Source organism: Aquila chrysaetos, chromosome 12 (genome assembly GCF_900496995.4).
Source record: "Aquila chrysaetos chrysaetos chromosome 12, bAquChr1.4, whole genome shotgun sequence".
Classification (NCBI taxonomy): Eukaryota; Metazoa; Chordata; class Aves; order Accipitriformes; family Accipitridae; genus Aquila; species Aquila chrysaetos.
The window spans coordinates 30,988,798-31,014,655 of NC_044015.1; the positions used below are offsets into that span (position 1 = coordinate 30,988,798).

Consider the following 25,858-nt stretch of genomic DNA (forward strand, 5'->3'; position numbering starts at 1 on the left):
AGAGGAGGCCAGTAAGTGTGCTGGCTGGAAGGATAGGTCTTATTTTTTGCACCTGTTTTGCAAGTAGGACAGGAGGTCAGTGTGGTTCTAGCTACCAGTGCAGAGCACAACATTACAAGGGCTGCTATGGGGAGAATTAACTCCATCTCAGCCAGACCCAATACAATGGTTCTTTTATTTGTCAGAGTGGTCAAGTTGCACCTCCGGTCTCTTCTTCCCTGCCTAATCTCTAATTTGAGCCAGACACTTTCTGTGTGGGATGATGAAGAAAGGATATAGCTGTCTGTGCTGTCTACTGTTTGCAGTTTTCTCCACTGCATCCATTTGCTCCTTGAGTCAGTAAATTCTTCTGGTTTTGTCAGGTGGCCTCTTACATGGAAACTTTCTTCAGTGTCCAGTCTCTATGCCTTATCTCCGGCAGCAGTACCCAGAAAGAGGTTTTACAAGCTCAGTGTTTTACCCTTGTTTTGTTAAAATACTTGTTTATTTTTAAAACCATGGGACCAAAGGAGAGAGGCTTATATTAAACAGTGCTGATATTATCTGGAAGATTTTAATGCATGTTGCTTTAGAGATCACTCTTAGGCTAAGGGCTGGAATTAATAAGGTGACAGAGGAGACAGAGATTACATGAAACTGGGCACAGGGTCCATGTCTCCCATATCGAACATTCTGTCCAGTTACAGAAAGACCTACTGGCACCTGGGGGGAGAAGACCCCTCTGAAAACACTCTTTCCACTTGGGGTACATGTTTTGGCCTTTTTTTGTCTAGGTTCCCAGGCAAGCCTGTGAGATGCAAAAATCCTTGGAGGTTTTTGCATCCGGTTAAAGGAAGAAAAAAGCCTCTCTCTAAACCTTAAATAGTAACAACTGGCCGCCCCCAGTTCGTCCTGCACTACAATGTGAAGTCTATTGTGCAGCAGAGTAACAGAAACACATCTGGAATTTTTCCTGTCAGGATTGATATAGATCTCATTAATAGCAGTTTTGTAATCTATCTGTAACTGTTTTCCAGTAAGTGATATTATTCTTATAGTAGTGATTTTTTGTGTATATATTGTACAAATGCACATCAGGTGGCTGTACCTGGGAGATGGCACCTAAAACTATATTATCCTGTTTCACTTAATGGAAGAAGAAAAGCTTATTCTCTGGCCAGATGAATTACACTGCTTTGACTACTAGGCAACCTTGAAAATCACACAACTGTTTCTTGAACAACTTCCTGCAAGAAGGAGCATGCCAAGGTAAATTGTTTAGGCATTAGGAATTTGTGCAATGGAGAACATTTCCACCCTCACTGTTTTTTTAGTTAGGATGTCCATCTTCTGAATGGTGCAAATTATGGCGTGGATTCCAACCAAAAAGCCTTGTCCAATTTCAAAATGTTCAGAGAGAACTGTGCTTGTCCAGCATCTCCCATGCTTGTCCAGCATCTCCGATGCTTTCAGTCCCTTCTTGTTTTCACTGCAGATTTCATTCTTGTTTCTAGTTAGTATCTTCCTGTTTTCTCAACAAAACTGTAGACTTGATTTGATATTGTCCTTGCTATGCCAGTTTTTTATGTCAAACCCAGATTGTGATGACTGAAAAAAAATAAAATTAAAATAACTGACAAAAAATTCTAAGAAACATCACAATGGACTATGTGTGATCGTCTCTGAGCATCAATTTATATAGTGTACAAAGAAGCTGAACAATTTACTTCTTGTCTTTGTTTCTTTGCATTTAATTATCTGCCTGTCTTGTGTGCTGTAGGCAACTATTGGTACAATAGCTTCTACAGACTTTTTTTCTCCTCACTTTTACTGTTTTGCTTTCATTTCCTGTTTGTGTCTGAAAGCAGGCTTGTCCTTTGCCTGCATTTTCACTGGGGAGGCTTTCTCTGGAACACCTTAAAGTCACTGTAGGGAGTTGCACTGATGAGAATTGCAACCTATAAATATTCAGTAATAATGAGTCAGGACAGAAAATGCATACAGTTTGAAAATAATGGTTTCTTTTTATTTTTCCCCAAGTTTCTGAGCCTTTATTAGTTATTGAGGTTTCATTTCCAACTATAAGGCTAGGAAAATATTTTTTATTTGCTTTGTTTTTTTTTTTAACATGAAAGCTGAGATTCTCCCAGGAGTGTGATACAAGCAACTGCATCACGTAGAACTTTTCAGAATATTGCACTACATGTAAGAAAATCAGAAGAGCTAACAATACCTCTGTTAATGTCATAGTGTGTCCTTTGCAGCAGATTAATAATTTCCACATCATCTTAATAGGATTTTTTTGTCTAGGTTCTGAAATGGCATTGATCATTTTGGAAGTATATGAACATTGAAAAAATTAACACTCTTTTCTCTCAGAACACCCTATCTTTTTTCAGTAACAATGCTTGAAAAATTGACATTTCTTCTGCCAGCATCCTCACTACAGTAAGACTTACGCAGGAAATTTTTGCCCCAAGCAGATTTTTGACCTGGATGAGAGCAATATGCCAGAGGTGAAGGAACATCAGGCATTCAGGAACCGAATGAGTGACGAAGTCCAATCCCCTGCCTGTGCGGACACCAGATCATACAAGCCCTTTCATAAACTTACCAAGCTTCACCTCAAGTCATTTGTTTTGTACTTTCCTGTCTTCTTCAGCTTCCATCACAAGGCTGTTTTGGAGCTTACCCATTTTAAACGTTAGTGACCTTATTTTCATCTTCAGCTGGCTGTATCATGATAATACTCATTTGTCTTTTGTGCCTATTTGTTCATTAGCTTCAATAGCTCTTTCCTTTCTGTGCTGCATCCCCTGTGCTGTACGTGGACAGAGCAGTCACATCTGTTCTGTGCTTGTGCTTGGCAGTGCTAAACAATATGTGCATTTTTGGTTTAGCTGATGGTGGAAGGCTATTTTTCATCATTGTCCTGTTCCCTACATATGTACCAATTTCTTTTCAGCTTTCTTGACATACAATCACAAAAATTGTATGTGCTCTTTGTTCTAGATGGAGGAATTAAGTATTCCAGGCTCCTTCTGCAGTGGCATTATTACTCATTATGAAGGCCACTAAAAATTTTACTATTCCCTTCAATGCTTTGAAATCTGAAAATTGGTCTGATACAGTAGGATAACATCAAGATAGATATGTACGTTAAATAATGTGGTAGGAGTAAACAATATCAGAGGCTTTTGAAACAGTGAAGTGCAATTTGATGTGCTCTACCATAAGGCTGCCAGCAGCTCAAGGCAGTCAAACATGCCAGTGGTGGCAGGAATGAGCAGTGGGTGGGGAGGAGGATTGCTGGCAATGGCGTGGCTTTGGATTAACTTTTCTCTGCAAGTAGAATAAAGAGAAGAGTAAGATGGCTTTATAAAAGCAAAGCGCAGTCACTGCATTTAACAGAACGGTTAATTAATTAGTATCTGTGACGAAAGACAACAGGTCAGTGATGGGAACTGTGCCCATCATCTGCAGTCTTCTGGAATGTATGTTAGATCTTCACCAGAAAAAACAGGTACCCTGTCTTTTGGGAGTGCAATGTTGCACAGAAGCAATTAGCCTAGATGACTGCTCTCCTATTCTTTTTTGTTAGAAACAGCAATCTCCTTGCTGTCCCAGTGGAATGTGAGCAGGAGCATAATTGTGCTAAACTTTGGCCAACTGGCAGAGTTGCTGGCTGGCATCTTCCATGTGAGCTAACTCTTTCTGCTAGGGAGGATTGGATCCTTTCTCCTTCCCTCCTCATCTCATTTTTTATTTGCACAAAAGGCTTTGAAAACTCAGGCAGTAATTACAGTCTGCTTTTGCTCACCTTCATCATGTTTCCAAATACCATGTAATCTCATCTATTTGGCTCAGTGCTCCCTCAGAGGCCTTGAACACCCCACCTGGCTTTTGGTAGGAAAAACTAGCTGTAATTCAATCTTGCATCTTTGACAATAACACATAAAAAACAAACTATGACATTAAAATTATGTTAGGAGACTGGTTTTTAAACTAACATCATTCTACGCTGTCTAGAAGTCAGCTTTTCACCCTTGCATAATTGTGTTTTGGTATTGGAGGGTTCGGTGAACAATGACAAATTTTGCATGTTGTCTTATATGCTGCAACATGAGGCAGGTCAGGACAAAGTTTCTGCCTTGTCTGAATTTTATAGCTGCTTCCCTCCCCCTCCCCCCAAAAGAGGAAGCCAAACTTTAAACCAAGCTTCTTGTTATTTTTTTGTGTGCATGTGTGTTTTTTGTCTGAAATGTTTGGAGAACCAGTAGGAAAGTCTGAGGATTTTGTTAGAGCAGGCAAACTGATTTCTTTTTGTCTTTAAAGTTTATCTCAAAACTTTCCAGTCCCCATAATGATTATTTGCATTATATAGGTAAGCTGTTCAGGACACTTTGTTGGACTTCATACATGTCAGAATGTAGTCAGTTAGCAGGAGGGAGTGAGCTGATATTAAATCAGTCTTTGATTTTGTGCCTTGGTGGTGCGTAAGCCCAAGATATTAACGACTGCAGAAAGGTTAAACTTTACGTGTCTTCCTGTTTATCACAAAGGTACAGGGTACAAACAGAAAGCAGTCTTGGCAGGCAACAGGCTTGCAGAATCCATGTGCTGCTTATCTACAGTTGTGTTTGTACTGAAATTTGATTACCATATATGAAGGTAAATACTTGAGAAGCACAAAGAGTCTGAAGGGTCGCTCTTGATTCCCAACTACAGCAGACTGTAGCTTGGGTACTTGGTCACCTCCTAGCAACATTAGCCCAGTGTGAAAATGGTTTTAAAAGAAATAGACCTGTGCAGAGCTTCAAAAGATCATCTATTTAATTTTCCCTCTTAAAAGTAGGTACAGCTGTGGCTAAATCATGCTTAATAGATGTAAACTTGTTCTTGAAAATAATACAGTAAAATCACAGACCAATTTAGTTGATGCAAGTGCTGTAACCCATGTCCAGGCAATAGCTTTCAATGTGTAATAATCCCAAGCATAAGAAACCTTTTTCTAATGTTTAATTTAAGTTTCCTTTGCTGCATTTTTAGGCCCAGGGCTACTACCTCTATTTACCAGAGATACGGAGATATTACCTTTCTCTTTTGCAGTAGCCTTGTAATATTTAACGGCTTATCATGTCCTCTTTCAATTTCTCTTCTCTAGACTAAACAAATTCATTTCTTTCTAGCTTTCCTCAGAGATCATGTTTTCTAGACCTTAGATCCTTTTCACAGCTCTCCTACGGCCTTTTTCCAGTTTGTTCATGTTTTTTGCGTGAGGGTCAGAACTGGGCACGGTCCTTGAGTTGATACTTTCTGATCCTGAATAAAGTGGAGTATTTAACAGGTTTTACAGCTGTGATAGTTACATTTTTCAGTCATGGTAGGATATTTATCTTTTCTGCAATAGTATGACAATGTTCTGTGTATGAACCACAGCACAGAGTGTGGAGGCCCTTTAAGATATGTTGGAGCAGCTGGCCCGGCTCTAAATAGAGCAGTGAGCAGGCAATGGGAAAATGCCTGCACCGATGAGTTTAAACAACCTACTGGGTATGGAGAGCAAAGAGGGCAAGAAGGCTGATGATGCTCCAGAGTGCCTCAACGGTACAGAGCAATCATTCCCAGGGGTGGAGGCTGGGATACCCGGGATAACTGCTACGTGGCCTATGGGCGGGTAGAGGTTTTTTTGTTTAGTGGACTTTACCTGGCACTTCCTTTTCTTTGCTTATGTAATAAAGCCTGTTCAAAGGCATTTTTTGGAGTGGTGGTGGCATTTACTGCCCCTTCCTGTCAGAAGGAAGGACCATGATTTGCACCTCAGGATCCTTCTTGCAGACCTGCAAAGGAACGAGTGATTACACCAGCTCAGTAATGGACAAAACCCAAATGGTGGAGTTATTAGGAAAGGGCAGAGAACAAAGCAAAACAGTGTTGTATCGCTGCATAATTCAGTGGCATCTGCATAGAGAATGCCCAAGTACTTGAGGACTTTTCAGCCTGAAAGGGACAACTGTAGGTACACTCAGGGTCTGGTAGGCATGAATAGCATCGGAGAAAATGGATAGGGATCAGTGGCTCACTGTCACTTCCAAAAGAAGAACTAGGAGTCTCAAATGGCAGTGGTAGGGTGCACTGACCAACCATTCTTCAGTGCTAAGTTGTCTTTATCATATTGTCTGATTTTATTTTAGACCATTTCTGCAGTTTGCTAAGATCAACTTGATTTTTGGCCTGATCTCTACTGTTGAAGATTTTCTTCTTGCAGCCATCCGTTTTTTTGGCTCGTTTGTGTGCTGATTTAGGAAAAGAAGTATGTTGGTTGTAGGATGGGGTTAATCCTTATTAATGCGATTTCTTAAATTTCTCAGCTGCTTGAGGAATCTTCGAGCGCTTGGATTTTTGACAGAGGATTAATGTCAATAAGAAATGTGAAATCAGGACATCACAAACCTCCTCATTCCCTATGCTATCACACCATGCTGTTCCCCAGAGAAGGGAGACAAGGGAGAGAACATACATCTAGGTCTCACTAGGAAAAAAGGAAAAGGTTAGTTTAGATGTTCTCTCTGTACTTTTATAAATGCCTCTATCAGAGCTAATTATTCAACACTAGAGTGCTTTGGTTTCAGCCAATTTCAGCCATTTTATTAATGAAATTGGTAGATTTTGTGCCTTCTGTCTAACTGTGGATGCTTTTGAGCATAAGCAAACAAAAGATAGAAGTCATGCCAGAACAAATAAGTCATTCTTTTGTGTGGTTAAAAAAAACAAAGCAAAACAAAACAACAAAAAACCCCAAGGTTGTTCATGCCCTTTTACAAATGCAATGTGCAGGTTATGTACAAAATTAGGTTCTAGCACTGTTTGGGTTTTTTTCTTCAGCTTCCAGTTTTCCTTCGCTACTGATTCTCCCTAACTAAAGAAGAAACAAAAGGGCAGGGCAGCTTAAAGGAGGAGGCGGGGGGGGGGGAAGGAAGGAAATAGCTGAGAAATAAGCCCACAGTGGAGTTTAGTGGCTGCCAGTCTGCTTTTCCTTAGTGTCATGATTTCTAGAAACATGGTGCCATCTTTTCCTGTTCTCTTTCAGGGACTTGGCCATGTCTTCCTCCCTCCTTGTTAAAGCCAATGGCTATAAATCGGTTTGTTTGTTTTACTTTCTGTCTGCTCTAGCTTACTCTCTTCTACACATGTATTATCTTGAAAGCAGCAGGTAGGAGTCGGGAGCAGATTCTAGTCAATATTAAGTGTCTGAAATTGTTCAATAGCTACCTTGAATAGCAGCACTGCTAGTCTAGGATTTGCAAGATATTTTGGGAAGTTAGTGCTGGCGATGTTGAATACCTCGGCATACATCAAAGAGGAGTATCTGTGAATGGATCTGTGTGTCAAGGACAGAATGCAAATGGTCAGAAAACTTGGCTGGGGAGCTTCTGGCAGGCTAGTTCAGCCTTCAAGGTAGAATGTTTTGGGGTCACAACTCTTCTTACTTGTCAGGGAGAAAATAACTGGAAATGTAATTTTTTGTTGCATAAGCCGGAATCCCCTAGGTACAAATATATGTCCCACTTTCTTATGTGTATAGATTCCTGTTTAAGAACAGTTTTCTGGCAGTACACTTTCTTTCACTGTGCGCGGTGACAAATTGTGTTAGAGATTTTATTAATGTCCTTGTATAAGGAATACAAGCTTGAGAGCTGGAAGAGATTTGGCTATACCTTGTGTCCTAGTTTCAGCTGGGATAGAGTTAACTGTCTTCCTAGTAGCTGGTACGGTGCTATGTTTTGAGTTCAGTATGAGAAGAATGTTGATAACACTGATGTTTTCAGTTGCTGCTAGTAGTGTTTAGACTAATGTCAAGGATTTTTCAGCTTCTCATGCCCAGCCAGCGAGAAAGCTGGAGGGGCACAAGAAGTTGGGAGGGGACACAGCCAGGGCACCTGACCCAAACTGGCCAACAGGGTATTCCATACCATGGGACGTCCCATCTAGTATAGGAACTGGGAAGTGGGGGCGGGGAATCGCCGCTCGGGGACTAGCTGGGTGCCGGTCGGCGGGTGGTGAGCAATTGCACTGCGCATCATTTGTACATTCCAATCCTTTCATTATTGCTGTTGTCATTTTATTAGTGTTATCATTATCATTATTCGTTTCTTCTTTTCTGTTCTATTAAACTGTTCTTATCTCAACCCGTGGGTTTTGCTTCTTTTTCCCGATTTTCTCCCCCATCCCACTGGGTGGGGGGGGAGTGAGTGAGCGGCTGCGTGGTGCTTAGTTGCTGGCTGGGGTTAAACCACGACACCTTGTAATTATCATATCCAGCGTTTAGTCTATTTAGATGTCATTTGCTGTTTTATCAGGGTATACCATTCAAACTAGAGATTTTAGATGCGTGGCATTTGTCTCCCAAATCATGCAGGTCATAAGTATGTGCCACAAGCATGCCAATGTCTCATCTTTTCATGGCTGTCTTGTGCTATGAGGCTGCATTATGTCTGTTCTGGATTTTGGGGTGGGGTAGAGAGGAAGGTGCTCTGAAAAATCTGAACTCTGAAGACTCAAAACTCTCCCTTTACATGCTGTTTGCCCATAGAGCACAAGCCTGTTTCAGTTCTGGAGCTGTGGTTGTTGGTGAAGCTAACCTGCCTTTAGGTAGCTGTGAGAGATGACTCGGGTAAAATGCAGCATCCTGTATGCAAGCTGCTCAGTAGATACAAAATTTAAGATCATTGAGAAACATTTACTTTTTCTGTTTGACAAACTCCCACGCATTCCTTGGAATGTATTTTAGGTGCTCTGTAGAGAGCATTCCCATGGCCTCTTTGAGGCATATCCTGATATTTCCTGAAGGGTCCTAGAATATGCCAGATGCGCTTCAGAGCTGAGACAGAACAGCCATGTTCCTGGAGAGGTCTGGCAGGCAGCGTTTCCCTGTCACTGCTGGACATCGGTTCTGGCCTGCTCTGATTTATTGAGATGGCAAAGTGCTTTCATAAATCATGAGCTTACAGCATTCATGATTTCTTAATATTTCAAAAATGGAATTACCTTCAAGATTTATGGGAGCTAAATATCCTCTAATTTGCTCCTTTTTTCCCCACATGGATAAAATATTTCCCCCAAAACTGTTTGTCCCCCTCTTAAATGAAGCAAAAGTATGAGTCAGTTTCACTAGCTCTGTGCACAGTAGTGTTAAATATTACCAAATAATAGTAGGTGGTCTAAGGTTATTGTGTTCTCTGCTAGAAAAATCTCTACTTTTACTTGTAGCAAATACAATAAAAAGGCCAGTGGTCATTTCACCCTTCTCTTTGGGCATCACTTTCGTCCCCTGGTTGTCACATGCAGAAGGGACACCATGGAACCTCAGATCAGTCCTGCTAGCGCTTCAGCTGATTATGGGAACTCCCCTCGTGTCGCGAAATGGAGTGGTTTGGACCGCTTAAAGAACCACCATCAAGGGTATTAGCAAAAATGATTTAATAGGAATTTATATAAAAGCGTGACCTCACAGACTTTGATGGCAAGGTTCACTCTTACTTAATACATGGATGAAATGTACAAAGGAAAATTAAGTTAGAATCAAACTAAAACTATGAAACCGGCAATGCAAAAGGTTAAGAGAGAAAAATGCAAAGGAAAATTGGGTTAGAATTGATTTATCGTGATTGGTACAGAGGTCAGGAATGTAAAAAGGTAGGGCAGACCCTCCCGTTGAGTCACAAGGTTCAGAGAAGACCCCCTTGCTTTCTAAATTCCTGTCGGAGTCTAGGTGCAGATGGATCAACTCCTAGTCCCAGACTTGGTCAATGGTTTATATCTAAAGGGATTATGAGTATACTAGCAGCCTGAGATTCATACACAGTCAAATAAAGTTCGCAACAGTAACTTATATATAGATTTGTAAAGCAATATTTGTAATATACTTGCTATGGAATATTCAGGTTACTGCACACACACATATGCACAAAGACACTAAGAGATATACATAAGCAAGTAAAAGAGGTATACCTGTTAAAAATTCCCATCAAGTTCAGTGACAATATTCACATCAAATGCTTCAGCATCTTTCTCAATGGGCAAAGGGTTGAGCCTCAAGGAGCAAAGAGAATCAGCCCAAGTCTCGTTGGCTTTTGGCGACAGACCTCTGATCTTCACAAACTGAAGAGTTTGCGAGCTCTGAGAGGCATCCCACTCAGAGGGAGATGCTGGTCACAGCCTGTTGTGGTCCAGGAGAGCTCAAAGGTTCTCACTTAGCACCACTCTTTACAGGTTTGTGAGATGATTGGCTTTAGTCATCAGCAAATTACTGGGATTCCAGCTGCGCTAGTACTGTTTCACATGAGTTATGATTTAGGTAAGGAAGGCTCCAGGGCTGCCAGGGAGTGACTTAAGATTCAGATACGGGATGCTCCAAGGCTGTCAGGAGAGGACTGAGATATGTCACAAGGTTGTCAGGAAATGACTAATTATCCCTACTCTCGTCCCCAGCCTCCGCCAGGCAACAGGAGTCCTTGGTAGAGTCAGTGCAGCTCCCTATCTTAGCCATGCAAGAATTCCTGGTACAGTCAAGGGATGCTTAACCGCCCAACTCATTACACTTATGCTAAGGCCTAGCAAGACTTCCCAAGTTCAGAGATCAGCCCAGAGAGGGGGAAGAAATGCACCACCACACTTAGGGGCCCAGGGAGTCCCAGGAGGATATGACCTTCCTCCTGGTTTTACTAGGCACCTTGTAAGGGGCAATCTGCATTAGGGAGAGACACTCCATACTCCATATCAGACTACTGTCAACTGTCTTTTCGTGGTGTATGACTTGCAAATAGGCCAGTTAGTTGCATCTATAAATAATACCAACTTCTGAGTTAGGCCTGACCTTACAGCCTGTACCTTCTTTCTCGTGCAGTGCTCTTGAATAGGTGAGCTGAACTGGTTAAGTTTTTTATTTACACTGTGCTACTTTGTAGCATTATTGTAGGGAATCCTCTTGATTCTTGAGAGGAGAATAAAACCTGGTCATATATGTATTTTCTGAAGCACCCAAGTTTTTCGTGAAGATGGCATGCCACAGCAGCAACCAGAGTAGCTCAGTGACCTAACAAACCAGCCCAAAGGTGCTGGTGACCCCTAGGCAATGCAATCGTCCTTCACTGCGGCTGCTGCTTGAGCAGAATGGGGACCATTCTGTGGGACCTGGCTTCTGCTATTAGTTCAAGCGGTAGCTGTAGAGGAAGAGCTGTGAACATCTGTGCTGTAGCCATTCAGGTTATAAAAGCTCTTGCGTTGTATGAGAATCCTGCAAAGATTCCTCATATTGATGTTAGAAGGAGGTGGAGAGAACTCCTTGGAGACCCACCAGTGTAACATAATACTTACATTTCAGTGCACCAAGATGCTTGAAAAAACATTGAACTAATTTGTCAGGTTATTGAAGTTTTTAGGGTATTTTCAGAGTATTATTGTATCCTGTTTGGTTGTTGTTTTTTTAAATGGGCCTGTGGTTTCTTGTTTTTTACTTAAGATCTTCAGAAGGTCTAATATATCTAACACATCTTCCCCACCTTTTCCCAGATAAAGTTATATATATCCTTTCGTATCCTTAGCTCTGGAAAAACATTCCTTTCCTTCTAGATCAGCCATGTAATCTGTGCATCCTGCTTTTATGGTTATAGATGATCTTATTAAAGTTTGCATGAGTGGATGTGAAGCGGTTTGCATGGGTGAGTATGAGTCTTCTTGTTTTGTTAAATACTCTTGGTCTCTCTTCCCCCTTCCCAGAGATTTCTGCAACCTCTGAATTACTGGGCATCTGTGATAGGACTGTACTTTGAGCAGTTTATAATTCAGAATTCATTCCGTCCTTTCCTCACTGTGCTGCTATCTGAAATTGCTGCTCTGTATCTGGCTGTGGCATAGTGTAAATGAGTTTATCTTAAATCAGGTAGTTCAAGCCCAAAAGTTATCTGATTGCAGTAGCACGGAGCTGCATGCTGAGTGCAAAAACAGCCTGAAGGGACGGTTAAACCAGTGCGTTATGTCTATCCTGCTACCAGTACCTAGGTTAGCCAGGCTGTATCTATTTCAGATACGTGTACATTGCACTTGCAGTATGGCTGTAGTGGAGATGTACTCTCTGAATCTGAACATGCAATACATTCCTTTCTTCATTTCTATAGCATAGTGTGATTGATTTTGATCCAGAACATCCCTGCTGCTGTTGTGATATGATTGAATGAACAGATTTCTAATAGTATTAGCATATTTTCTAGCAGTGATCTTGATACAATACACTCAGAAATGGTTCCATATGAAAGTTAATATTTCTGTAGTTTCTTTTGCTAATTGTTTCCTTCTATCTGGCCACTGTACTAATTGTTTCTAGAAGAGACAAATTTTTAGTAGCTGCTGTGTTTGTCTGTTGACGGTGTAATTAGGATAATGTATTCCCATAATGACACGGTTAAGAAGGAGTAGTTCTCTCTTTTGTAAGTGATTTTGGATAGATCACAACTGTTTGGTTTGGCAAGGACCTCTCTTGAATCATTTATATGCTAATAAATGCAGAAGAAAACACCTACATCTGTACTGAATTTCCATTCTCTGTAAACTAAATGCTGCTTCATGATCTCCTGAACCATTCCTTTCTTGCCTGTGTTATGATAGCTGCTGCGTATGAGTGAGGCAGAAGCAGCCATGAGTGCAGATAACCCCAGCCTTGCTTTCCACACGCATTTGCCCAGTGCATTCACACCTGCACAGAGCAGCACTCGTGTAATGAACAATATAAAGGCGGCTCGGCACCCCTTCCTCACACACTCGCGTAGACAGCACATGAATTGGCTTGTGCTTACAAAGCTAGAAGTACAACTGTCTAAACTCTGGTTGCAATTTACATCTTACTGTAGCTAAATTAGTAGCCAAACAGTAGTGGGGATGTTCTAAATTGCTGAGTGGAAGTGATTGCCAGGCTCACAACTTGAGTGATTTGGGTGTCTTCATGGCACAAATTCTGAAAGATTTGTTCCACTTCCAGCCGCCTTTGGGTAAAAGTAAAATCTTCCACGGTACTGTATTGCCAGTGAGAATGTAGAATCAGCACTTAGGTATGGATTCTGTCAACCTCCCTACAGAAATTTTTCCTTCCTAGTTCAGGAGTTAATTTCTTTCTCATTCTGGTTTTCTCAGGTTCTCGAAGCCGGCACCAATGTTCTTGGATGATTCCTTCAGGAAATGGGCACGTATCAGGGACTTTGTACCCCCCTTTGGAATTAAAGGACAAGGTATGAGAAAACTGTGCAGCTGTCGGAAAAGAAGGTGGTTCTGCAGATGCTTGCCCCATCTTGTTTTTCCATTTTGAAAGCTCAGGTGGTCCCTTCAGGTCAGCCTTTTTCCCCTGTTCAAGAGAAATACTGCACATGTAGCTCTCAGAAACCCAGAAGGGTTTTCACAGCTGGAGCGTGGACCTCAGAGGGTGGTCTCAGGGAGGATGATTTAGTACATGGGGAGAGTCAATGCAACAGTGGCAATTTAGACCTACCACCACGTTCTGGAAGAAACATTTTGACACTGACTGCCATAGCATCTTGTAGCATCTTTTCTGACAGCAGCAGAGAGTCCAAACTGGTTTAAAGTACCTTTAAGTCAGTAATTCTCTAAAGAACAAGAAAGACTCCTCTTTCTGAGTTTTGGAGCCTTGGGGTTGACCACTGATACAAACCTCCATTTTCTTCTCATAGCATTTGGTCATATAATTATTTTATAGTTGTGCTACTTGTTGACTTGTATAACAAATATGAAAAATCTATTCAGATGCTTTGGTGATGATTTGTAATATGCCCTGTCCTCCAGCTGGGGTATGGCAGCAAGGGCTGCGTCTCAGGTGTGCTGTGGGAGAGCAGGAGTGGTGCTGGTGGTGATGAGATGGAAGCCAGTAGCCCACCCAACCAATGATATATTTTGTGGGTGACACAAGCTCCTTGCTATCCCGCATGTGCCACCAAAGGCCTCTCTGGGTGAGTGGTGGTGGAGCAGAAGGCTTATGCTCACCGCAGTGATTTGCTGCAGACTTCCTGAAGTCTGATGTATTTATTAAGAAGTGTTTGTGTCATTGCATCAACTTCCAAGATTTTTTTTCCACTGACAAACTCAGGACTACAGATGGTCCCTGTAGGAATTGAAATACCTGGTGGAGAAAGGACTACACCCACAATAGAATTGGGTCTGTCTCTCTCCCTGGAAGCAGGTGTGTGGTAGTTGTCAGAACAATCTCTGATCAAATCAAATGCTCTACTGACAAATTTCTTTTGGCTTGCATCAGTTCCCTTCTTTGTTTTGTGTATGTCCATTCTTTGTCCAGTCAGTCTTTTGGAGCTCAATAGGCAACTAATTACTGTCCTCTAAATCAGCCAGCAGAGTTTGCAGCAAAGAAGTAACAGTGGCAGCACAAGTGGAAGGGTGCGTTGACCACAGGAGGGCTTGTCCCCTTCTAACAGGCATACAAGGTGTACAAAGCTAGGGCAAGCTGCCCGACCAATGTGGAGGTGGGATTTGCAGATTACACATGATGTCAGCTAGACCTAATAAAAATCATTCTGTTAAACTGAATCCAAATGGAGAAATTCACCAAAAGGGGATGACGGAATGGCTCTGGCAGCCTTCTCTCTGGGTTTGTTGCCAGCTTGTATCACCACTGCAATGTTATGTAAATCTGGTATTTTATATTGGATTTCCTCAGTTAAAAAGAGAAATGAGAAATTGCCATTATTTAAATGGCTGTGAGCTGAAGCCATGGGATGGAAACCGTTGAATGGGTTATTTTTTTAATGCCCTCCTGGGACTGAATTTTGTGCCAAGTTTCAGTCTGGAGCAAGTTCTGTGTGTGGGAGGGTTGAATTATAAATCTCTGTAGCCCAGGATTTCTAATGGCCGTGCTGACAGGCTGTGAGTCCTAGCGATGCGAATGGCGCCCTTTCATGTTACACATCACTTGGAATTCTTGCATCAGTCTTTTCTGGCTGTCCCACGGGATGCATTCTGGCTCAGCTGAGTGATTGGATGATGGGATCAGCACCTCATTAGGGCTTTCAGTCAGGGCAATCTAATGATATCCAAACAACTGACCCAGGCAGGCAGCGTGGAGCTCAGTCACGTGCTGGTGCGAGATGAAGACTATCAGAGCTGGGATGTGCATGGGAAAAAGAGTAGTCGGGGTGACTGAGAAAGTGTAGAGAGATGTGCCTGTGTTGAAACAGTCGGGGCAGGAGTTTTGCTCTACGCGCTTCTGTGACACCATCAGCTGGGATTTCTGACGTGCATCACGCTGGGAAAGGCGGTCGGCATCTATAGACACTGCCTGTAGCTGGCCTGGTGATGGGAAGATTTTGCTGAGAACTTCAGTGAATATCACCCAGCGTTTTCAAGTCACTGTGGTCTAGTCCAAGTGCAAAATGGCTTTTTTTTTGGTGTGAAATATAGCTACAGGATGAGCTCACTTTCAGCAGTGCTGCACATTTCAAGAAACTTCTAGAAAATAATCTGTGGTAGCTTGACACTACTAAAGTTAGAATTCAAGAGATCCTTAGCAGCTTGGAGGCTAATCTACCATTTCTGCTTTCTCTTGTTACAAGTTTCTCTCTGTTCTTCAGACTTTTAGCTAAGTTTTTCTTTGCTTTGTCTCTGAAAAAAAACCTGAAAGAAGTCCTTTTTCATCCATCATTTGGTGTTTACTGGTCCAAGAAAGAACAATTCCAAGATTACAAGAGCAAGTCTTGCAATCTTTAGGGGAAAGCAGCTTTTGAGGAGCATTGTCTACTGAGCTGCACTAATTTGGAGTAACACGTCTGTACAAATTACATGTGAAAGAGTAGAAATGGCTCAGGAATTTTCAGGGCAGGACTACTGCTCTTTAAAGGCGATCATATCAAGCAGAAGGCAGTATGCTGATCATTTTGACACAGTTCATCAGGGATCTTCATTTTCTTAAAAAAGAATCTGATTGCAAAGACAGTTCTCCCATCTCCAGATGCTAATAAGTACTCGGTGTAACATAGAAAGCTTAACTGTGTTTCTTCATGAAAGAATGCTCGCTCCTTTTCTCCATTGGTCATTTTCTGATTTGGCCATTAGCCCATGCAAGGGGGTTTTCTGACCAGAGTGGTTCCACTCTCTCCAAGAGCATTTGTGTGTAGATGCCTTCAAGGTGAATATCGTTCTGACTATGCAAGTTTTTAGACTTTCCCCCGAATGATGTTGGTTCCAAAATGGACTGTTGCAGTAGGAATAATGCACATCTCATGTCAGATTGGAAACTGCTGCTGCTATTGTTAGTTAACCACCTTAGTGATTATTTGTCTGCTAAATGAAAGAAGCACAGGAATAAGCAAGTGGTGACCCTACTGCTTTATGAACAGGACTTTCTGAGATGAGGCATGCAGTAGGTAGTCTTACGCAAATTCTTTGAACAGTGGTCTCTGAGTGTCCTCTACAAGGTATTAGAAATAGATGAAGAGGAGTTTATGAGTAGTGGTTGCACCTTTTTCTTAAACTGTCTTAAATGGGTAAAGAGTTTTAGTACATGTTGTACTTGTTGACTCTGCGTCTGTTCACCAAAGATCTGGACCAAGGATTGATCCTAATTACTTGATCCTAATCCCCAGTGACCTGGGACAAAAGCAGAGCTGAGCACCACCAGGAGTGTTGCAGCCAATACATCAGATCAGTGTCAGATCAGAAGGTGTCACTGCATTCATCACGGATGTCTGTAGCCCTTTGTGGGAACTCTAGCTTTCTCTGTGTGCAGAGAATAGGGAAAATGATAGATATGTCATATTTCTGAAGAGGTCTAAGTATATTAGGTTTTGACACCACAAAGGGTCACTACAAGTATGTAGTTTAGCCTTCTGTGTAACAGTGGCTCTAGGTTTCACCCAGTGACTTCTGCAGCTGACTATGAACGTATGAGGTTATCTTTCAGAATCTGAATCAAGATTTTCAAAATGATGAAGAATGACCATGTCAAACAGGTCAGTGTCATATTGGACTGCACTTACTTTAAAAAATGAGACTGTTAGTGCCATGTTGAGCTTGTCTCTACTATGTGACTTGACAGAATCTAGAAAAGGAATGTGCCGCTGTGAGCACTTGGAAATGGTGACTCCATCTCTATTAATAAATAAAATGTTTGTCCTGTGGTCCTGAAGGCAGTTGAGCTCATTGTTCAAACAGTTTAACTCCCTGCACCCCCCAAAAAGAGCGTGACTATATCTAGGCTTCCTATCAAGAAAGGTCACTGGCCTGTATTAGCCTGTGACCCCATGAATTCATGAGAATTATAGAGGAGGATATTTTTTGGCCCTGATGAAAACCATCAGGGCTTGTGCTAACACTTAAGTAGAATGGACTCGTGTAGGACAGTGTGGGCCCGTGCCCTGCTGCTGATTGTTTGTTAGTGTGTACATAGCCAAAGCGAGGGATGTCATTCAGGAACACAATGAAATTAGTCAACTTTAAGAGTTGTTGAGAAGATCAAACTGTAACAAGAAGTTGGAACTCTAAAAGCTACAAATGTCAAGATGTCCTGTGGGGGACAGCTCAGGCTGCCGAGCACCCTCCAGTGTCCCAGGCTATTGTTTTGTCATTAGCTGGGGTGTTGGAGTGCCTCCCACATTTCACCATTTGCGAGGTTCTAATTTGCTTGTAGGAATTCTTCTTTCCCGGCACCCACCAAGGCTGCTCTTGCAGCTTTTTCAGTGAAGAGCAAGGAGACTGCAGCAATCTCAGGCTCTTAAATTAGTTACATGGTGATTTTTTTTTTAATTGAAATTGAAATTTCTTCTTTTGTATTTGCACCCTTTTCTAGCAGTGCTTCTATCAGTGGAACTTGAAGAGGTATGAATATGCACATACCATCCATATTGTTGCAGAGATCCTCTAGCATATGCACTGCTTTCAGGGTTAAATTTGTCAATGAAAAAGCAATGGAAAAACTGTTTATAGTGTTAGTGAGATTATTAATCCCAGAGGGCCTCCTCCCCAAATTTACCTCTGTAGCTAAAGCAAAAGGAAAGAGTTATTTGGAGAAGGGCAACAAACAAGACTGGAGAAATACCTGACTATTAATAGAATTTCTCAGTACATGTGGCTTAAAGAATATAAAAGGCTTTCATAAGAAAGAGTAGCTAGTATCTGGCATCCTCTCTGTGTAATGAGGATGGGAGAGTTGCTGCAGTTTTTTTGAACTTAAGTGAAAACATATGGCACAGCATACACTAAAAAACTAAACAGACATGATCCATATAATACCTCTTCCATGCATTTAGTCAGTAATTGTGTCATTGCTTAGCAGTAATTATAGGTCTTCTACCTTTGTTCCTGGTAGATTGTTTTAAGCAGAGAGGCTGCTTTGTTGGCCCTACATCAGTTTGTCTTTGAACGTGATACTTATTTCTTAGGGAGTGACTGTCTTGTCACCATCTCAGAATTTGCCTCCCACCAGGAATCTAGGAAGCAATTTCTCCCCCATGGTGATAAGAAAATATTAAGAACATGTTTGAAGTGCTACAGTTTTATCAAATATAGTATGTACTACTGGCCAGGAGGCTTCGTATTTTCATCTGATACCAGAAGGGCATCTGGAATTGGTGACATGTTTGGTGACAAAGAAATCAAGTCTTTGCACAGAGCACTAATGCTAATAGATATATTGTGCAATGGTTAATTGTTCTTGTACTCATTTTATTTGGATGTTTTCTTTTGTGTTAGTGCTTCTGGGAAGAACCATGGTTCAGTGCTGCTTAGTGGTTTCATTAGTCTCATGGGGGAGAGGTCATTAATCTTAAGTGAAAATGTTGAGTTTTGAGGCGTGCAAAAGTTGGCATATCAAAATGTTATCGGGAGAAAATCTCTTCTTTTTTTCATGTGTGTTCTCTTCTTGCATAGCTTTTTCTTCCACATCAACTTTCTTGGCATGAGCAGTACTTTATCTCTGAGAAAACATAGTCACTTGGACACCACAATTGAAATTTACAGCTGACCCAAAGAAAAACTATCAGAAAAGTAAGTCTTTTCCAACCTACTCTTCCAGCTCTTTATAGAGGCTGGATTACCACATGCAGACACCTTCCCTACATTTGACTGGGTCTGCTTGATAATGAGGTGTCTCTTTTCTGCTTTAATTCTCCAACCTTGTCCTTATTTTATAAGCTGTACTCTGTTGTACAGATGATTTTCCTACTGTGAGCATTTTTTTTTTCTTCGTGTGCTTCTTGCTTAGTTGTTAAAGGAAGAACACAAGCATGTATAGCTGTTAGTTCTGTTCAGAGTAGGTATTAACAAAAGATTGTTGTTTCTTCATAAGTTTGAGGCAAATTTCTGAACTAGTTTCCACTAGAATTTTACATTTGACCAAAATTGGTAATAGTTGCCATTATCACATGGGAATATAGCTATAAAAATATTGCTGTTTCCCCAGGGAATCTAGCTGATTTTATAGCCTCAAGAAATTAAATAAGAGGTTTGAAGGGAAAAAAATTAAAAGTTTCAGAAGAGGTAGAGGATCAGCTTTTCATTGCTGAATAAAGCATCTAAAGGGAAGTTGTATTGTGAATTTTGAAGCTAAATCAGCTCTCACTCTTGAGCTCTCTTGATGAAAGTACAACCCTCCAGTGCAGTACCTTATTTCAATCAAAAGTTGATGCTTTGCTGTTGAATGTGCTTAAAGAATAGTCTTTCTCCCAACCCACTGAGAAGGGAAAGGTGCCTCAGGGAGATCTCAAACCCCAAGTTTGTAGTTAACTGGGTGACTCCATATTGGAGTTCTTCCCAGAAGTGTTGAAGTGCAATTGAGACATGGACATTATTCCTATCTTTTACTTCCTAAAAGGAAGCGCGGGTCTTCTCTGGCTCTTCTGTTTTGAAGTGCCACATCTTACTGCTTCTGCAAGGGTCAGGAGAATTAGAAATCCCCGTAGTAGTTACTGAGTTTTTTGGCCTTGAAGACATTGCCTGGCCACCTGTGAAGGAGCATCAAAAATGCAGCAACAAAGGAAAGAACAGCCCTCTATAACAATTGTATTTGTTTTCCCGCTTGTCTGTGGACAGCACATTGTGAATCTTTGAAGGACTGTTTCCATTTGGCATGAATTAGCCTGTTTCTACAGGCTTTATTGCTTCCTGTGCATCAAACTTGAGTTTGGATCAAAATGGTTAATGCATGGTTATTGCAAAATGTTGCCCATTTTTTTGGCATAATTGTTTTTTAAATTAATGTTCCAACTTTCCAAGCCCTGGGATTATGTTGGGAACTAAGCTTGTATTCTGAAAAAACAAACTCTTGGTTGTGAAGAAAAGCTTGAAAAAAAAAAATCCCTGAAGGCTCCAAAACTACGATGTAAATGAAGAGTCCAAATGTTATGTATTTTATTTATATCTTGTTATAAAAAAAGACCTTAAGGGCTTTCTGGAGCTTACATTTAACGCATGTCTGGTTTTCCTAAAATTGTTAGGGAGTTACCATGTACCTTCAGTCTTTCTTTTTTTTTCCTTTTGTTTTGTGTTTTGCGTCTATGCAACACACTATATGCCTCTTGTCTTAATACCATTAAAAATCATCAGTGGGATATTGGAAATAGTGGCAGTTTTCAGTCCTGTTGTTAGTAAGGTATATCACAAGTAAACCACCTGAATCTGGGACAGCTAATGACCTCTTCTCTTGCATTTACACACAAGGTGTGATTTGGGGACAGATTTCCTGCAATTTGTAGTTAACTGTCTTTGAGAGCCAGGTCACATGTTTGCAATTTGCTTCAAAGTTCTGAAAGTCTTTGTAGCTGCTTTCTCCTGCATAGACTTCTCAAAGTTAGCTGATCAATAATAAAAAGAAGTGGTGCAGGGAATGTCAGACTCATTTTGATACCTGTTGTACTCACTGGATTCCCAGCTTCACTAAGATACAAATAATGTTGTGTGTCTACAGCTGCACATGGTGTTTCTGGGAGAGAGCTGGAGGACAGAATATGTGGCAAGACTTGGGTCCATGGCTTTGTGCTGGGCACCAGGGTGCCAAATCCATCTGTGAAAGATCACTCCTCAGCTCCCGTATGGAGTGAGATCTTAAGGAAAAAAATGCCAAAGAAGGAACTTTATACAGAGCTGAACTTTTGGATAGTGTAAAAAAAAAAAAAAAAAAAAGTATGCACTGGGTTTGTGCTTACAGCTTGTTTGTAAGTATTGCGATTTGTTTAATCCATAGCATTGATAGTGTTTAGTTTACTCTCCCCATGAAGCTGACACACACGTGGCATTCTGTTATAGTGGGACAGGGACCCATATGCAGAGGAGACTGGCACGCTTCAGGGATGTCTATCAACCTCACTCTAGTCAGTGTATTCCCAAAAGCTGAAGCTGATGCCCCGTGTCCTGCAGAAGTGCTAGCTAGAGGTGTGGCAGCTGGGTGACTACCTGTGGAGATGGGCACTGACCATGGCTTGCAGGGCAAACATGAAGAACTGCAGCAGTACACTGTTCCCTGACCTAATGCATGATATTCAAATACCTACTGCTGGCAATAAGGGCATGTAGACTTGCTAAGTTTTGAGGAAGATGGCCGGTATGCACCATTTGAAAAATTACAGCCTCTTCTCTTGGCCATTTGAGAGTGCATGAACAGCCCAGTTTGCCTGCTTTCGAGGCAGGCAGAAGGTAGACCCTGTGAGATGCTTGCAGTAAGCCCTGTGGAGTGGAAAGGTCTCCCATCTTTTTTTTAATGATACAAGCGAGAAGCTTATGCATTAGAAACAACAATGTTAAGTGTTGTTGACATTTACAGTTAAGGTCTCCACTCCTCCACATAAATAACAGAGAAAAAAGCTAGGATTGAGGCTTAGGCTGGTTCTCACTGTGTGGTCACTGCCCGCCTAATTTCTAACTATTTACTTTTAGTTTTTCCAAATGTCTGAAAATTTCAGGGTCAACCTGAAGTCAGGATGTACTTGCGTTCAGAGAAATCATGCAGTCCTGAGCTGCTTTTGAATCTTCTGATGTTATAAGGCAAAGCTGATAGAATATGTCACGATAACTCAGGATTCTTAGATAAATGTAGTCAACAACTCCTCTAGATGGGAGGAAAATGTGCAGAGGCTTCTTGCTTTGTTTGTATAGTAATAGTGTGTGCATAGTGGTTGATAGATGAATGGGTTAAATAATCTCCCACTCTCCCCAGTAATCTAATTTCTCCATGACAAGAAAAAAATACAATAAACAAACTATGGCTGCAGAAGACTGCAGTAGATTGCTTGCCCTGGTGATGTGTTCATTATTTAATAATGGGAGAAAGTGAGGGTGAAAATGCAGGATATTGGTGTTCATTTCCATTAATTTATCATTAAAGGATGGTAGCAGACCCATGTGAAGAACATGTAAGCCAGAGCGCTAACTGAAGATGAAAGCCTTTGCAGAGGGCTCCTTATCTAGGAGTCAAAGGCTTTATTCTGTTCCTAGTTGTGTCACTTACTTGCCTTGTGACCTTCGGTAAGTTTGATTCTCTCAGAGTACGAAGGCATTTCCTGCTTTCAGAAATTAGGAGAACAGGTGGAGGACCTGAGAGGGTAAATTCAGGAATATGCATATATGTGTGTATATGTATCACCTTATAGCCTTCGACTTGAAGGAGCTGTGTAAAAGCCACATGTTTACTGTTGGAATAAAAGTTCACTTGCTTAATACTTCAGCTAGAATTAAACAGCACAAACGTTCCTCCCTGTATATAACATATGTATGTACACTATATTCTTATGCCTACCATACAGATGGGTTCAGGTAAGCAGAACCACTGCATTGTAATTTGCTCTTTCTGACATGAACTATTGGAGCTAACAGAAATAAAAAATGGGCTGCCAGTGAGCTGCTGCAGAGATGTTAGCTGTCCTGGGAGTGGCACACATCTGTAGCCTTAAGGATGATGGCACTGCCATTGCCGTTTAAACATCAGCATCCTTGAGGAAGGATTTATTATTGAGAACGACTGCCTTGAATCTTGTGAGGATGAATAGGAGCAACAGTACACATGAAGCGATATTGCTGTTGGGTTTACGCAGCCTTCAAGCGGTTACCAAAACTCTGGCCACTGGATGGCTGTTGGATCATCTGCATCAGATGAGTTTGGTGTTTGAATTCAGTTTCCAGTGGGAAGTTTGTATGTCACACAACATGCAGCTAATTACCACCTGCTGGGCTGCCTGTTCGGCAGCTGGGAAGAGAGCAAAGATTAATTGCTTCTCAAAAAACAATTCACCTTTTATCCATACTGGTTAGGGGAGGAGAGTGACAGGGAAGAAGTGCATGGTTTTGCCTGAGCTGTTCTGTTCCTGCCTGCTCAGTATCCCCTGCTCAGGATCCCATGGAGAGTGCAAGGTAGCCATGGTACAGTGCTGCCAGCTCTCCTTGTCCGGGGTAAACATGACATAGAGCTGCTGAATCTGCGGGAGCTGCCACTGTGCCAGCAGTGAATGGCAGGTAATAAGTTCTGCTTGGTCTGAGCTGACCTTCCATGGAGCCCTGCAGGTCTCTGCAACATGGTCTCTATAGTTCACGTTTCTGGGCATATGGTGCCGAGACATGTCTGCTGGGCTGATTTGCTGGGGTTCTGCACTGAACAAAAGTAGCTGAAACTTTTCCAGACTGGAAATGGCCCTCACAGAATTAGAGACCTGTTTGAATGGGGATGTGTCTGAGCTAATGAATTCTGTTACACCTGAGCTGGCTGTGTGCCTGGGCCCTGGAAGCAAGAGGTGAGTGTATGCATACCTGTTGCTTGTAACAGGAAGGATTTTTTCCTTTGTAGTACTCAGAACATGTATACTCGGGCCCCTCCTGGCCCCTCCTTGGTGCACAGATACACAAGGCAGAGCACACCCACCACTGTGTCTGTTCCTCTCACTGAGCAAGAGAGAAGTTGTGCCTGGGCTAGCATTGTGTCTGCATCCATGCCATGGTTTCTTTGCAACCTGGGTAAACTGTCTGGGGGGAAAAAAATCAAAACAAATTGTTTGCATAGCTGTTACCCTAATAAAACAATCTTTCTTTTAAGCATGGGTTCATGTTAAAGCAAGGGCTGTATGCAGCTGGTGCTTTATGAAAAAAAAAAAAAAAAAAAACCAAAAAAACCCAGAAAATAAAATCGATGGATGAATGGAGAAAAGCTGAGTTACCAGGAACAAAATGTGCTCCCCTGAAACACTGATCTTGAGATGCTCTGTTCTTTGTTCTTTGCTGTGTTCAATATAAGTAGGTCCAAATCACGAGCTCTATCCCTCTCCCTTAAGAATATGCCTACTCCAGAGAAACTTGCTGCCCTGGGTGCCGACTGTTCCCACTGCTGTCCCACCCCAATGGAGGGGTTCAGTGGCCGAGGTGCAGCATACCAGATCTGCTGCTGATCAGATTTGCTACTAAATCAGGTAATGGTTTAGTATAAGTTGTTCGGAAGCTTAGCATCAGTGTGTACAACGTCAAAACTGGTTTGGTAGCCTTTCTGCCACTGTTCTGTAGAACAGTTTTTGTGAATTTGCCCAGAAGCTACTGCATGAAGATAGATCATGTTAGTTATTGCCTAGATCATGGGGGTACCAATCATGTTGTGCATACACTGGTGCAGTCTCAGTGGCTTGGGTCTTGAAGACTTTGGCCTTTATTTTATCCTTGAAAAACTTGCTTTTAGTCCCTGCCAGATAAGTATTTATCCAGTGGCTGTGCACAAATCCTGTTACTTGAAACAGGAAGGAATTTTTCTTTGTAGCATTTGTAACATGTACTTGCATCCATTATTTTCACTCAGTACATAGGTATATAAGGCAGACTGTGCTCATCACCCTTTCAATTTCTCACTTACCCTGAAGAAAGCATGCTCCATCAATTAACTTTACATAATGCACCTGCTTTCCTGGTGCCTGATTTTCTTTAGTCGTAGTCTGGAGATGAACACTGCTTTGTGTCCTGCAGGTTGCTATCTGTGATAGTAGTCTTTGCAGTGGTGATTTCAAGTGACCCTCCACCTTGACCCAGCTGTGGTAAAAGATCCAGTCAGTGCTTCCCTATTGTAAGTATCTTCACTGTCTTGTGGAAGGTTGCAGACCAGCCACAGCAGCATCCTTCAAACCTTGCCCCAAGAAGATACAGAAGCTCCTACTGAAGGAGGTCCTGTCCTTCCATCCTGGTGCTAGTGAGCAAGGTGCCAAATGCAAGTGTCCACCTGAGCAGCAGTGTAGCGTGCATCTTCTAGTAGAGTCCCAGCTCATTCAAAAAGATCTAGTGCCTCTCCCCTGCCCAGGCAATTAGCTGTTCCTCGTAGCGCTTGTGGCTGCTGCTCCTGGCTTCTGATGAGGGTGCTAGGCTAGACAAACTGGCACTGAGGGCATCTGTGCCACCTTCATTCCTGCTGTGCATCAACACTTGGCAGTGAAGTACTTTGTCTGGTATTGAGCTTCATTCAGCAGTTTTGAAAGATAACACTGTGATTTGTGCAACTTCCAGACCTCGGGGATGCCATGTGTTGTTGGACTGTGAGGGTTGCTGAAGAGATATGTCCCATTTGGCCATTCATAATCTGTACTGAATGTCCTATATTGTTGTTTGTTTTGTTCCTGTTTTCTCTCTGGATGATGGGAATGGGGAGCATCCTCATCCCAAATGCTGCCATATCCAGTCCTAAAGTAGTTGTGTTTCATTCCTGAGTATTCACTATGAAGGCATTACTAATTAGCTGGTAAGATGAGAAAAACAGAATTATTTGAGTGCATTAGTCAACTGTATTCCTTTAATGTGCTTTTTAACATAGTGTAACGGATGCCCTCCAAGTAGTGCGGGGTGTTAACTTGTGGGTGGTAGA

The 25,858-nt window shown here is 41.8% G+C and overlaps 1 protein-coding gene across 5 annotated transcripts in view; it reads left to right on the top strand.

Moving 5' to 3' along the window:
• The window catches only part of ST3GAL3 (ST3 beta-galactoside alpha-2,3-sialyltransferase 3), a 198,013-nt gene that overhangs the window by 106,755 nt on the left and 65,400 nt on the right, over positions 1–25,858 (top strand). For all 5 annotated transcript variants that reach the window (XM_041127515.1, XM_041127516.1, XM_041127517.1 and 2 more), the window contains one exon: positions 13,165–13,259. In XM_041127515.1, the coding sequence (XP_040983449.1) occupies positions 13,165–13,259 (95 nt within the window). The remainder of the gene's footprint in view (positions 1–13,164; positions 13,260–25,858) is intronic.